This window comes from Perognathus longimembris, chromosome 6 (assembly GCF_023159225.1).
Source record: "Perognathus longimembris pacificus isolate PPM17 chromosome 6, ASM2315922v1, whole genome shotgun sequence".
NCBI classification, from domain to species: domain Eukaryota; kingdom Metazoa; phylum Chordata; class Mammalia; order Rodentia; family Heteromyidae; genus Perognathus; species Perognathus longimembris.
The window spans coordinates 4,757,061-4,770,697 of NC_063166.1; the positions used below are offsets into that span (position 1 = coordinate 4,757,061).

A 13,637-nucleotide genomic window follows, 5' to 3' on the forward strand; every position below is an offset into this window, starting at 1 on the left:
CTCTGAATGATTCCTGAAACAGTCCACGGAATCTGCCCTCCACCCCCTTCCTCCCACGCCCCTCTGTTCTCGCCGCCCTTGTTCTGGTGGTGGACCTGCAGGTCCGTCTGCATTGCTCTCATCCTCTGCGCTCACTCGGGAACTTGCTTCTTCCAGATGTTCATCGCGTCTTCTCCTGTTGCGCGACCTGCAGGAGAGCTGAATGGCAGGCTTGCACCATGCCCCACACCTTCTACTGGAGCTGCCCCCAGACTCTGACCAAAGTGCTCTTTATTCTTTTGTCTCATGGCTTATGGACCGTTTTATTCTGCTTTTGCTAAGTAACATGCTGTGTAAGCCCAAGTACAAGCCAATCCTTCCAGTGACTCATCTCTAGGTATTTCCTCCTGCGAGGACGATGCACATGCTCATTAACTTAAGGTTGTTTTCCTCATTTTCAGTTTACAAGACCCTCCCCCCCCAGCCAGAAAACTTAGGAAGAATAGTAGGAGAGGTCTTTTTCTGCTTGCCTACAACACACAGTGTAATTTCTGGCTGGTGGGGAATCTCAATCAGTGAGAGTAGATATCTTGTTTTTCTTAGCTCTGAAACATCCAGATTTAGAAGTAAGTTGTTGAGTACATAATATGGATTGTCTAGTAAGTACTTAACATCATCAGTGAATCGCTGAATGAAAGAATACAGCTGGTGGAGAGGGGCCTTGGGGGGCTCTGAGAAGTAATACTTGTGCTATTGCTATTCCTCACACACATGCATTTCTTTTGCTCGCAGAATGGTTGGAACCCCGGAATCAGGTCTGGCGGAGCTGTGTCCTCCACGTTCACGGTTTCCCCAGCCCTTTTGGAATGCCTATACAGTGGCAGATGGGCACCGCTAATTCCCTCATCCCGTAGGAAAGAAGAGGGGCGAAAACATGGCTCCCATCCTCAGTCAGGCTAAGTGGCACGTCCCCGTCCTTCAGATCTGTGCTCTGCCACTCTGAGGAGAACTGCAGGAGCCTGACCTAAGATCGGAGCGCATTCATCACGGGGGGGTGCTTTCCTGGGCTAGCCTGTCCACCATACACATTACAGCTGCTTTTTGTACTTTGGGATACAGCATTGGATCCAGGAGTCTGTAGATCTGAGGCAAGTGCAAGTCAATTAGACTTTCTACAGTGGTGGCTCCAGAAATGTGAACGTCTTGGTGTTCCCATGCTTAACATGATTCCAGGCTCCGCTCCCTCACACAGCTTGGGGTGGTTATCTGTCGCACACGCCGTGCTCTTGTGGTTCCTCGGATGATATCATTCTTCACCGTTGGACTGCAGGTTCCAGAAGGGCCGAGATTGTCTGCCTGTGACATTGGAGTGGGTTTTATTGTACCCTGCAGAGGCTCAGTAAGTGCCAAATCAGTAAACACATAACACACGCATTAGCTCGTGCTCCTCAGGAGACGGAAATATGGACGGTTTAGGCCCTGCAGATGGGTGGGAACAGGACTTTGACCTCACTGATACAGAAGCTCAGGTCTGCCCTTCACCCCTAAGTCAGAGGTCAGCCCAAACCCTGCCTCTACGTCACACTTTGTCACAGGTTGCATTGTGACACCGGCTCTGACCCTTCATTGTGTGGGTATTCATTGTGTGATGGTTTCTTTCTTTCTTTTTTTTTTTTTTTGCCAGTCCTGGGGCTTGAACTCAGGGCCTGAGCACTGTCCCTGGCTTCTTTTTGCTCAAGGCTAGCAATCTGCCACTTGAGCCACAGCGCCACTTCTGGCTGTTTTCTGTATATGTGGTGCTGGGGAATTGAACCCCGGGCTTGATGTATACAAGGCAAGCACTCTTGCCACTAGGCCATATCCCCAGCCCCTTGTGATGGTTTTTTTTCACCAGGAAGAGCTTCTATATCCATCTTTACAAGCTTCTCAGTGCTATTGCAGGTTTTTTTTTTTTTTAAGTACATAGGGGCTGGGGATATGGCCTAGTGGCAAGAGTGCTTGCCTCATATACATGAGGCCCTGGGTTCGATTCTTCAGCACCACATATATAGAAAATGGCCAGAAGTGGCGCTGTGGCTCAAGTGGCAGAGTGCTAGCCTTGAGCAAAAAGAAGCCAGGGACAGTGCTCAGGCCCTGACTCCAAGCCCCAGGGCTGGCCAAAAAAAATTAAATAAATAAAAAAGTACATATGTAAAGTCCTTTAGGGGTGAAGAATGCATTATTTGTCGCAAAGGGGAACACTGAATTGTGTCACGTGGTCTCAAAGAGTCTGCCCAGGGAGCAATCACCTGCTTCACCGCTGAAATGAATTGTCTTTGTGGGAAAAAAAACCCTGAAATGTACACCTGTCCATGTACAGCCGTGGAATATTAACCATAGAGGCGATCTGGATGAACAGGCACTCATATTGAGGCAAGAGGGACAGAGTGTTAGGCTTTCTTCTTGTTTGTTTTGAATCGGTCTGGCCTCCGGTCCTCGGTTTCCCCAGCTGATCTGTGCAATGGGTGTGTGATCACCACGCCTCTCCACACGACGGGAGCTTTGACATCAGCAAGGCCTCATTAGCTGCTGTTTGTCTCTCCACAGAGGGCAGGGGCTGGAAAGTGTCTTCATTATCTCTCTGCCCACATGCCAGGTGCTACTCCCTCAAGGTTGAGAGTGAGATTGGCATCAGTGGGCCCAGCAAACAAGGAGAGGAAACGTGGAACCGAGGGTGTGGGGAGGCTGCTGAACGGCGTCTGCGCGGGGAAGGTGTGGTGTAGGCGCCATGGGCTCCAAGGCCAGGGAGGCTCAGATTTGTGTCCCAGTTTTGCTAATTACCAGGCGAGGCTCTTTTTGTGAATCTCTTAAATGCTTCATTTCTGTTCCCAGCATTTGAATAGGGATAATCGTACAAACCTTTCAGGATAAGAATATGAGACACCTATGCAAATGTTATGCCTCATTATACCTCTCGAACACTGGTAGGAGTTCTTGTTTCTGACACTGGGGAGGAAAAGAATGAAGCTCATTCACTCCAGTGATATACTGAGATAGGAGAAAGTCCTCAATTTTTACCTGTTTTTTTTTTAATCCAATAAACAAATTATTAGATATTTTGAGATAGAATGACAACTCTAAGGTACAGACAAGCTGAAAAACAACAGATAAAAGTAGAACACAGTCCACCGCCCCAACCCTGGCTCCTCAGGTGGGAAGGAGAAGCCAAAAACACAACCACAAGGTCAGCCATGCAGGGCAGTCTTGGCAGCAGGCTTGGCAATTCGTAGCGCAGGAAAATCCCACACTTCCTACAGCTCTTAAACCCAGTGGGGGGTTACTGCTCACGCATGGCAGCCTGGCTTCAGAGAGGAAAACCATGTTGTTATTCTCCTCACCTCAGAGAGTGATAGCAAAACACCCCCGTGAGGCAGAGCTAGTCTGCAGACTTGAAACCCATCACTGCTTGGAGAGCGTCGGGGTACCCTGACATGGGGGCTGGGGGCCACAAGGAGTGGCGGTGGAGAGAAGGAGGCAGGACACGAACCTGCTGAGAAGTTTAGGCAGTGGGGAACTCGGACGGCTATGGGCATGGCAGTTGGTGTCCCTGCCCTTCCCCGCCAGTCATGAGATCCATCGCCTGAGGATTGCTGGGAGGCACAGCCCTGAGCCTAACACTTGCAGATGGCCCAGCGCTTGGCTTCTGGGAGCTGCCTCCTCACTCGGTGTATTTACAATCAGCCAGGCCTGAGAGCTCGGAGCCTCAGTCTCACGAGCCACACAGCTCCGGCAGCCCCCTCCTTAGAAACTGCAGCAGGGCAGAGTCCGAAGGCACTGAGATTGACAGGAAGAGTGCCCATGCCCCTCAGCTTTCCTGTGGCTGTGCAGAACTCACGCTCTGCGTGCTTCCTCCACTTTCTGATACATTTGAAGGATACTCCTGGGCTTAGACTTTGCTGCCCCTGGGGGTACAAAGTGGGGGCCTTATGGAAGGAGTGGTAGCTGACCGGACTCATGGATGTAAACCCCATCACCAGCAGGGACTCCTAGTACACAAAGAAGAGAAGTTTCAAAAGTAGATGAAGAGGGGCTGGGAATATGGCCTAGTGGTAAAGTGCTCGCCTCGTATATGTGAAGCCCTCGGTTCGATTCCCCAGCACCACCTATATAGAAAAAGCCGGAAGTGGGCACTGTGGCTCAAGTGGTAGAGCAAAAAGAAGCCAGGGACAGTGCTCAGGCCCTGAGTCCAAGCCTCAGGACTGACAAAAATAAATAACTAACTAAATAAAAAAAAATGATAAACAAGCACACCATTTTTCAGCTTTAATATCATTGGGGTCCCCAGGAAGCGAATCATTGAGCCAGCTCTAGGATCCAAATGTAACACACATTTCTACGAAGGACTTACAGTCTTCAAAGGAATGTAATTATATCCTGGCTGTTATGTGGAAGGCATTTGCTCCACACATTTAAATCTACCCATTTAGAAATTACATTTTAATTTATAGGAGCAAATTAATAGGAGCAAAGCCGTCTCACAAAGCTTTAGGAATATCTAACTGGTGGAGGAACAGAAGACCCAGGAAGCATTTCTTTTTTCCTCTTAACATCTCTGTTGAGGGTTAATTTACATACCATTGCACCTACCCACTTTTAAGTGTACCATTCAATCATTTTCAGTAAATTTTGTAGAATTGAGCAAACATTGTCGGAATCCAATTTGAGAACATTCTCATCACAGCAGGAACTTGAAAGAAAAAAAAGAAAGACACAAAACACCAATGCTTAGACTTCACTGAACACTGATTACGTTCCAGGTTTTTTGGAGGCAAATCAAGCGGCTTCCTGGGTAGTAACGGATGCCGCATCTATGGGGAAGAATTGCTAAATCCACAGTGTGGAGCACAGAACGTGGGAGAGATGACTGTGCACAGTGGGTGTGCAGGAGCTAGGTTCTTTCTGTGTCCTTTCCCTGGGCGGGGGGTGGGGGGGAGGTGGGGTGGGCAGGGGTTTTTAGAGAGGGAAAGGGCAGGGAGGTGCACATTTGGATCTTCACCAGGTGCTCCCTGAACCAGTGGGCGGACTCCTGCACACGAAGCTTCGTTGTCTCCCATGTACATACAGCTCCCACATCTTGGAGGGTCAGGAGGTTGCCTTTCACCGCGCATCTGGTTTCCAGAAAGCAATGGATAAGAGGTCAAGGCACATTGCTTTTCCTCATTCTTTTTGACTTTGTTAGTGCCTCAGTTGACAGTTTGGGAGGGAAAGAAAATCTTAACTCGGAGCCCTTCTATTTTCATAAGCACATTAGCATTAAGCAATCAAGACTGGGTTCTAAAACCACGGGATACGCATCTTCCCTTTCCCTTCATCTTCACTTCTTCCCTCCCTTATGTTGGGTGGAGGTAATTAGGAGTTGGGCATGCCCTGGTCCTGGGCTTTCCTTAGGCACCCGGTGGAACGCCAAAGCCCCACTAAGCTAGCTGGGGTTCCAGGAAGCTCACAATGTGTTTGGACACAAACCCCCTGTTTTTCTTGCTTGCTTGCTTGTTTGTTTGTTTTAGGCTGGTTGATGACTTGGCAGAACTCTGCCTGGTGTCAACGATTCGGCATCAATCACCCTGTCCTGTGCGTGTCTTCCCTGCTCCTTTTCTCTGCAGCTGGCCCTCTCCAACCCGGCTATGCGCATACACGCATCATCAAGGGGTCAGTGGAGACAGGGGTATTCATTCACCTGAGCACACATGTATCAATGTCATTTGTAGAAAAGACACCCAGACCCATTATGTTGCACTTGAAAAGCATGGACTCGGACCACTCTGAAAGAAACCCTCCCCAGCCCCTCCCCACGAAGTCCTGACTGCTTTCACCCTCTCTGTGGCTCAGCTTTCTCCTGAACTAATTCCTACTTCTTATTCCTTTCCTCTGACTCTCCCTCTTGTCCTGGTAGTAGCTGTGGAAAGTCGCAAGCCTCACTGACTGTCTACAACGGGGAAGGGGAACTTCTTAGAACCCGTTTCTGTTGATGTGGGGGAGGTTAGTGCAATACAAAACACAAGCCAGTTCTAGTCTCTTCACATCTCGATTAGCACGGGGAGAGAAACCCAACGCCTTCATTTTCTTTTCTTTTTGGAACTTGAACTATTTGTTGCACAACTGAAGGCTGGTCTCCCTCCGCATGCTACTTCTGCCGTCAGATTGATAGCTTTCTTCTGACTTTTGTTTTTTTTAAAGGTTCCTACTGGCTTGGTTTCTTCTCTAAACCACCTACCGGGTGAGATAGTCCTGGAGATTTGACATTTCATTTATCATTTTCCTGGGAAAAAGTGGTCATAATTATTATTACTGAGTTACGTCCAGGGGACTGTGGCCGGAAGCACGGGTCCAGCACGAGGATTCTGTCTGAGGCTGGTTCGTCTGCCTAAGCAGAAAAATAGAAGCTTTAGCACTCTGGAAGCGCTTGGAAATGTGTCCTGGGTTTTCATGGAGGCCTCATTCCATAGGTCTGGTTGACTACAGCATGGGCCATTTGGCATAGAGCATAACCAAGGATAACTTTAGGAGCTGGGGGTACAGAACTGGGGAGACAGAGCCCTTGCCTAGCACACATCAGGCCTTGGGTTTGATCCCCAACCTCACAAACAAAGACACACAAACGTCTACATTTATCTTGTTTGCATATGAGGAAGCTTGAAATAACCATCTCATACAGAGATACAAGGGTTTGTCCGAAGTCACCAAGTCAAGACCAGCAATCGGGTCTTTTCACGAATCCAACTGCTGATCCTAAAAATAAGTACCGTTTCCTAAAATCTAACCTGTCTGAAGAACTTAAAAACTTTCCAATCTGCCGTCTCTCTTCTAATCACAGTAATTTACAACCAATTCTTCTCCGGGAGAAGGGGTTGCAGCGGGGGAGTTGATTTCTTGAGTACGCATGAAGGGATGAGGGCCTGGGCCGAGAATTGGACTCATTTTCTCTTGTTTCCTTTATCACAGATTGTAACCCACTCTCAAGTAAAGAAGCTCAAGGAAATGACTGAAGTAAATTGGAGGCATAACATTCTATCTGAGGTTTCCCCCAAACAACTCTCTTTTGATTGAAGTATTAAATCTTTTATCAAAGGCAAGGGAGGGTGAAGGGGGAAAATAAAATCTCCTTTTTCGTGACCTCTCCTATTAATGGAGAAATGATTTGGGACTGTGGATGGGTGAAAAGCTATGGCACAAAGAGAAGTTATGGGGAGCCCTTAGGCAGGGGGGTGGCTGGGAATCTCCAGGGAAGTTCTTTGGTTCACCAGGTGGTAACGTTACCCTCTCTTTCTTTCAGAAGAAGAAAAAGGGACTCATGTCATCCCCTCCGTGTTCTTAGGAGTGAGACAGAATCGTTACGCCTTCTTTTACTTTTAAACCATGAGACATTTTGTCATGATCATTGCTACACACAATCAGCAATGCTGTGACATCTGTTGAGCAGTAGTTTAGGGTCAGATAAATCAGCCTAGGCATACAGCCCCGGCCACAGTAGACAAGTAAAAAGGAAGGAAACGGTGACAACCTTTCCAAATGGTTTTCCCATCAAGTAGGAAATGGGATGAAGACATGAGAATAGATTTTATCTAGCAGTGAATGTAAAAATCCAATAGAATTAGCCCCGTGAAGAGACTGTATGTGTTAGTTCACACCTGTGAGCCCAACTACTTAGGAGGCAGAGATTAGGAGAATTGTATTTCAAGGCCAGCCTAGGCAAAAGAAAAAAGAAAAGCAAAGAAAAAACCGAATTCACCGTCTGGAGACTAACCTAGAGCAAAGAGCACTGGAGACATGGCTCGAATTGTGTTGTACCATCTGATATGGAATGGCCATTTTATTTTCCAAGTCATTCCTTTTGTATCCTCCAAGACAGAAGGAAGTTTCTGGAACAATGCCCACCTTGCAATTTTATCCCCAGGAGGTCTGAGCCCAGGGGGCTGCCTTGGAAGCATGTCACCATGGAGACTCAATCAAACTCATGCGCATGCACGTCGCGTCTTACAATCTGTTGCTAAGTGGCTGATACTCCTTCTTAGGCCAGAGAACAGAAGGTTCTTATGTGGGTTCTTTTAAGGAAACAGTGATGTGGACCAACTGTTTACAATCCAAGTCTGGGACACAGACCTTTAGAAATGCACAAGATTAACCTTGTTACTGTTTGCATAACACAACTCAGTATGTCTGGATTCAGATTTGGAGAAAGAAAAAGGCAACCTCAGATGAATTAACTATTGCATATTTATTCCTGGTACGTTTTTTTCATTCACCAAATGTGTCATTGGGTAACTCAATTGAATTTGTTGTTGTTGGATGTGGGGCTTGAACTCAGGGCCTGGGCGCTGTCCCTGAGCTTTTTTGCTCAAGGCCAGCGCTCTACCACTTTGAGCCACAGCTCCACTTTCAATTTTTGAGGGTTAATTGGACAGTAGAGTCTCACGGGGACTTTCCTGCCCAGGCTGGCTTTGAACCGTGACCCTCAGATCTCAGCCTCTTGAGTAGTTAGGATTACAGGCCCCCCCATACTAACTTGAATCTTGACGATGATGGAGACGTGAAAAAGATCAAGAAATAGGGCTGGGGATATAGCCTAGTGGCAAGAGTGCCTGCCTCGGATACACGAGGCCCTAGGTTCGATTCCCCAGCACCACATATACAGAAAACGGCCAGAAGCGGCGCTGTGGCTCAAGTGGCAGAGTGCTAGCCTTGAGTGGGAAGAAGCCAGGGACAGTGCTCAGGCCCTGAGTCCAAGGCCCAGGACTGGCAAAGAAAAAAGATCAAGAAATAGACTTTACCCTCAGAGACTTGAGGGCTTGGCCGAGGATGCACAGGGGCAAGCAATAAGGGACTATGTGGAGATAAATGAGAGAAAGGAACAACAATTTCCCAAGAGGGGTAGAGAAAGAGAGGAGGGGTGCATTAAGGAAGAGCTCTGCAGGGGAGGTGGCAAGTGACTTTTCTCTTAAAGGCTTAATTCCTAGAGATTCAACCACAGAAAAAGGGAAAGGAAAAGAAAATAACTCCTAATTGCCTACCTAAGCCTTGAAAATATGACAGAAACAAAGCCATTCAGTACAATGACCTAATGAGGTTAGTAAGGAAATAGGACCAAGTGATTTTTTAAAAAAACTTTCTCAAAGTACATAAAAATTTAACTTGATATGATCAATAGCACACCAGGAACGAATAGAATTTGAAAGAAGCTTGTGCAGAAATAAAACCTTGTCTGCTTTAGGAAGATAAATGGTTGATAAATAACTCCTGGTACTGGCATAGTTAACCAGATTTGAAACCGACACAACTCTATGGGGCAGGTCAGATCCTACCTTGAGAAGTATGTTTGGTTGTAAAGAGTTACATGGAGGAACTAAAAACTGCTCTGGACCCCCTCCCTTTTCCTATCTACTGGAGGTTTTGTTTTGTTTTGAGAGGGGTTTGTCTGTTTGTTTGAGAGGGGAGGTGTTGGTACATATCTCAGGCTGGCCTTGAACTCTTGATCCTCCTGCCTTAGCCTCCTGAATTCTGGGAGTATAGGTATGTGCCATTATGACTACTGGCTCATATTTAATTTCTTTAAAAATTAAACTTACAATGAGTGACCACTCGTTTATATTTTTGCAAAGAAAAACAACTGACATAAGAGGAAAGACTTTTAAGAGATCCTTAAATATGGAGACATAGCTCCTATCTCTCATCTTTCTCCTCCCCCAAGAGTTGATACTTCGCAAGAGTTGGTATTTAGTAATAATGCTGTCTAGAAAGAACTTATTTGAATTTCCCCTTGGCTTCTATATTGTAGCCTTTCCCCCCCCCCCCCCCGCCCCCCAACACTGTATGGGCAATTCTTTCTTTATAGGCAGATGTTTGAAAGGATACATTGGAATTGATCCTCCTATGAACTGTTTGCTTCTGCTAGGGTTTTCACAGAACAAAGAGCCAACCCCCCCCCAAACAAACACACAAATCCCAGCATGTTACTTAAGAATGAAATAGTGAGCACTTCTGTCTGCCAGTGCCTTCAGGTTCACTCAGAATTGTGACCTAAAGCAGGCACTGAGCAAAGCATGGCTATTTTGAAGTCAAAGGGGCAGAGGGAAGCTAGATTGAGCTCATCATCAGGAAGCTCAGGAAACTAAGAAGATGGTGGAGTAATCACAGGGAACCACCGTCGCCCTCTTTGACCTAACGGAGACTTAAGACCCTAGCCAGCAAATTCCACTCCTGGGAATTCACCCAATAGAACACAAACGAGACTGCAGTAAAACCATCTGCACAACCATGTTCGTTGCAGTACTGTTCGCCATAGATGAGATATGGAATCAGCCCAGGTGCCCCTTGATGGGCAAATGTATCAAGAAAATGTGGTATACATTACACAATGGAATTTTTAACTCCTCTATTAGAATGATATTGTTCCATTTGCTAGGAAATAGAAAGACTGGGAGAAAAATTGTATTAAGTGATGTAAGCCAGAAACAAAGGGTGCATGGTTTCCCTCACTCGTGGTAGCTAGAAATCTGTAAGTAATCACCTTGGGTGGTATGCGAGTGGTGACGAAGGAGTTAACTGAAGTGTACTGCGCTTTATGGAGAGCTGGAATAGTGCAGTTGTTTTTTGTTTTTTGTTTTTTAGAAAGACTAAGTCAAAGTGCAACAAAATCAACACCAGGAAAGGGGGTACATTCAAGAGAGGAGGGGGTGGCCAAAAGGAAAGGAGGGAAGGGGGGGAAGAATGCATTGCACACACCACAAAATTCAGAAAGGGGAGGGGAGGGGTGGGGAGGGAGGGCTGGACCCGTCCCCCCATCCGTGGAAGTAGCATCTTCCCAGGCCGAGGTCCAGGTCAGGACCCGGGCCGCGGCGGCGCCGTGCAGTTCCGCGAGCGCGCGCCAGGGGGCGCCCCGCCCACCCCGCGGCCCGGGCCGGCTGGCGGTGACGTCACAAAGGCCGGCGCCCCGCCCCCGCCCCACGTGCGTCCCCGCGCCGGCGGCCGCGGCGCCCAGAGCTGGCCCGCGGTCCGGGCGGAGCGGCGGCGGCGGAGCGGCGGCGGCGGCGCTATGGGCAGCGGCTCCCGCGCGCTGTCGCGGCCGGCGCTCCTGGCTGGGTCTCGGCCGCCGCGGCGGCACCAGGACGAGCGCTCGGGGAGGCGCGCGCCGGCCCGGGGGGGCCCGTGCTGAAGCGCCCCGCGAGCCTCCCCGCCCCCGGCCCCGGCCCCGGCCCCGGCCCGGACGCCCCCGACCCCGGCCCGGCCGCCCGGCCGCCCGGACGCCGCCGCGCCATGGGCTGCTGGAGGTAGATGGGCCCCGCGCCGCCCGCAGCAGCCGCGGCCGAGCCCAGCCGCCGAGGGGCCGCGCGCCCCTGCGAGCCCCGGGCCCCGCCATGGGGAGCCGGGCGGGAGGCCGCCGCCGCCGCGTCGGAGCCACGATGACCGCGGGCGTCCTCGTCCTGGTGAGCGCGCGCGGGCCGGAGGGCGGAGGCCGGAGGCCGGAGGGTGGAGGCCCGAGGGTGGAGGCCCGAGGGTGGAGGGAGGCGGGGCCGGGAGCGGCGGAGGGCCGGGAGGAAGGGGGGCGGACGGCTCCCGAGGCGCTGCCCGCTCGCGTCGGGGGTCCCCGGGCTCGGGGGTGGCTGGGCGCGCAGCGGCTCCGGGCCCGGCGCGTCCCGGGGCGTTTGCCTCCGTCCTCCCGGCCGCCGCACCGCGGAGCCCCGGCACCTGCCCGCCCCGCCCCGGGCGGCGAGCGCCCCGCGCCCCGCGTACCCCGCCCCGGGCGGCGAGCGCCCCACGTACCCGGCTCCCGGCAGCGATCGCCCCTCGCCCCGCGTCCCCCGCCCCGGGGAGCGATCGCCCCATGTACCCCGCCCCGGGGAGCGAGCGACCGGTGTACCCGGCCCCGGGCAGCGAGCGCCCCGCGCCCGCCGCCCCGCACCCCGGGGAGTCAGCGCCCCGCGCCCTGGGGAGCGAGCGCCCCGCGTACCCCGCCCTGGGGAGCGAGCGCCCCGCGGACCCCGCCCTGGGCAGCGATCGCCCCGCGTACCCCGCCCTGGGGAGCGATCGCCCCGCGTACCCCGCCCTGGGGAGCGAGCGCCCCGCGTACCCCGCCCTGGGGAGCGAGCGCCCCGCGTACCCCGCCCTGGGGAGCGAGCGCCCCGCGTCCCCGCTTTGTTGCAGTGCGGAGCCCGGCGGAGCTGTTCCCGCAGCGGCCGTGCGCGCGGGGCCCCGAGCCCTGGGCGCCGCCGCGGGGCGCGCCCCCGAGCCGGGCCGGGCCCCCTCCGCCAGCCCACGCCCGCCCCTCGCCCTCTGGGCCCGGGCGTCGTCCTCCCTCTTCCCCACCCGCCCCCCCACCCCATGAGCCGGCGACCTCCGCTCCCGGGCGCCCGCAGAGCCGGGGCCGAGCGCCGGGGAGGGAGGTGCGTTTTCCCCAGTCATTACCCGAGCCGGCTGGGCTGGGTCCTCCAGCCCCGGGCGGGCGGATGGGCGCCGGCAGCCTCCCCGCCGTGCGTGCGTGCGTGCGGAGCCCTCCCTCCACCGCTCACCTGGCCACGGCCTGCGGGTCCCCCGTGGTGACCTCCAGACCCCGCAGCCGCCCCCTTCCCCTCGTCTCCAGTGGCGGGAGGAAGGAAATCTGAAATCAAATCCTTGAGTCATCAGAAACTTCCCATTCCTTTTCATCCCTGCCGGGTGGGTGGAGATTGTTAACTAAAAAAGAATTAAAAAACAACAACACCTAAATACCAAAACAAAAAGAGCCTGTGTTCACCGCAGGGCTGTGTGCGGGCGAGGCCGGCTTGCTGTCTCCTCTCTCCAAAGGGCCCCGCGCCAGGCCGGCTGAGATCTGCTTAGATCCCGGAGCCCTGCAGTTGCCATGGGCTGAGAATTCCTAGGCAGAGGCTCCGGCTCAGGACATGGCGGAGGAAGGGGCTATTTTAAAGAGCAAGGAAATAAAGTTTGTGGCCTTTATAGCATTTACAACCAGGCAAGCCCCAGGCTCCCCCCAGAGAGTCTTTCTGTGTCCATGTATAGTAATGACAACGTCTAGGTTTGTTGCCTTGAAATTCGGGGGTACATGGAAAGCTGTGGACCTACACCTGACCTGTTTGGTGTCGAGGGAAAAACAGTGATCTTCACATTAGTAGAGTCAGATCTGCCTTTACTCGCTCTCCTCTCCCATAGCCTGAGACCCATGCTGCGCGTGCCTGCATCCTCCAAGACTGTTATTATTTAAGACATTTATTTATTTGCTTATGTATGTATGTATGTATGTATGTATGTATGTATGTATGTATTTTGCTGGCCCTGGGGCTTGGACTCAGGGCCTGGGCACTGCCCCTGAGCCTCTTGGTGCTCAGGGCTAGCGCTCTACCACTTGTGCCACAGGGCCACTTCTGGCTTTTTCGGAGTGGCTTATTAAGAGAGAAGAGTTGCACTGACTTTTCCCACCAGGGGTGGCTTTGAGCCACTACTACCCTCAGATCTCAGCCTCCTGAGTAGGTAGGGTTACCGGCGCCAGCCACTGGCGCTCAGCCTTTGGGGTCATGCAGTAGTTCATTTATTTTACATAAGGTTCTTACAGGCAGGTGTCAGTATATAATCAAAGGGTGTTAAGTAACCCAACAAAAGGCCCATCTCTTTTTCTGAGATCACCGGACCTAGCT

At 51.9% G+C, this 13,637-nt stretch overlaps 1 protein-coding gene across 1 annotated transcript in view; it reads left to right on the plus strand.

Moving 5' to 3' along the window:
- The first annotated feature begins 11,190 nt into the window (after window positions 1-11,190).
- Window positions 11,191-13,637, plus strand: part of Tnfrsf21 (TNF receptor superfamily member 21) — a 48,408-nt gene continuing 45,961 nt past the window's right edge. Inside the window, exon 1 of the mRNA XM_048347649.1 lies at window positions 11,191-11,435. Coding sequence (XP_048203606.1) covers window positions 11,367-11,435 — 69 coding nt within the window. The 5' untranslated portion in view covers window positions 11,191-11,366. The remainder of the gene's footprint in view (window positions 11,436-13,637) is intronic.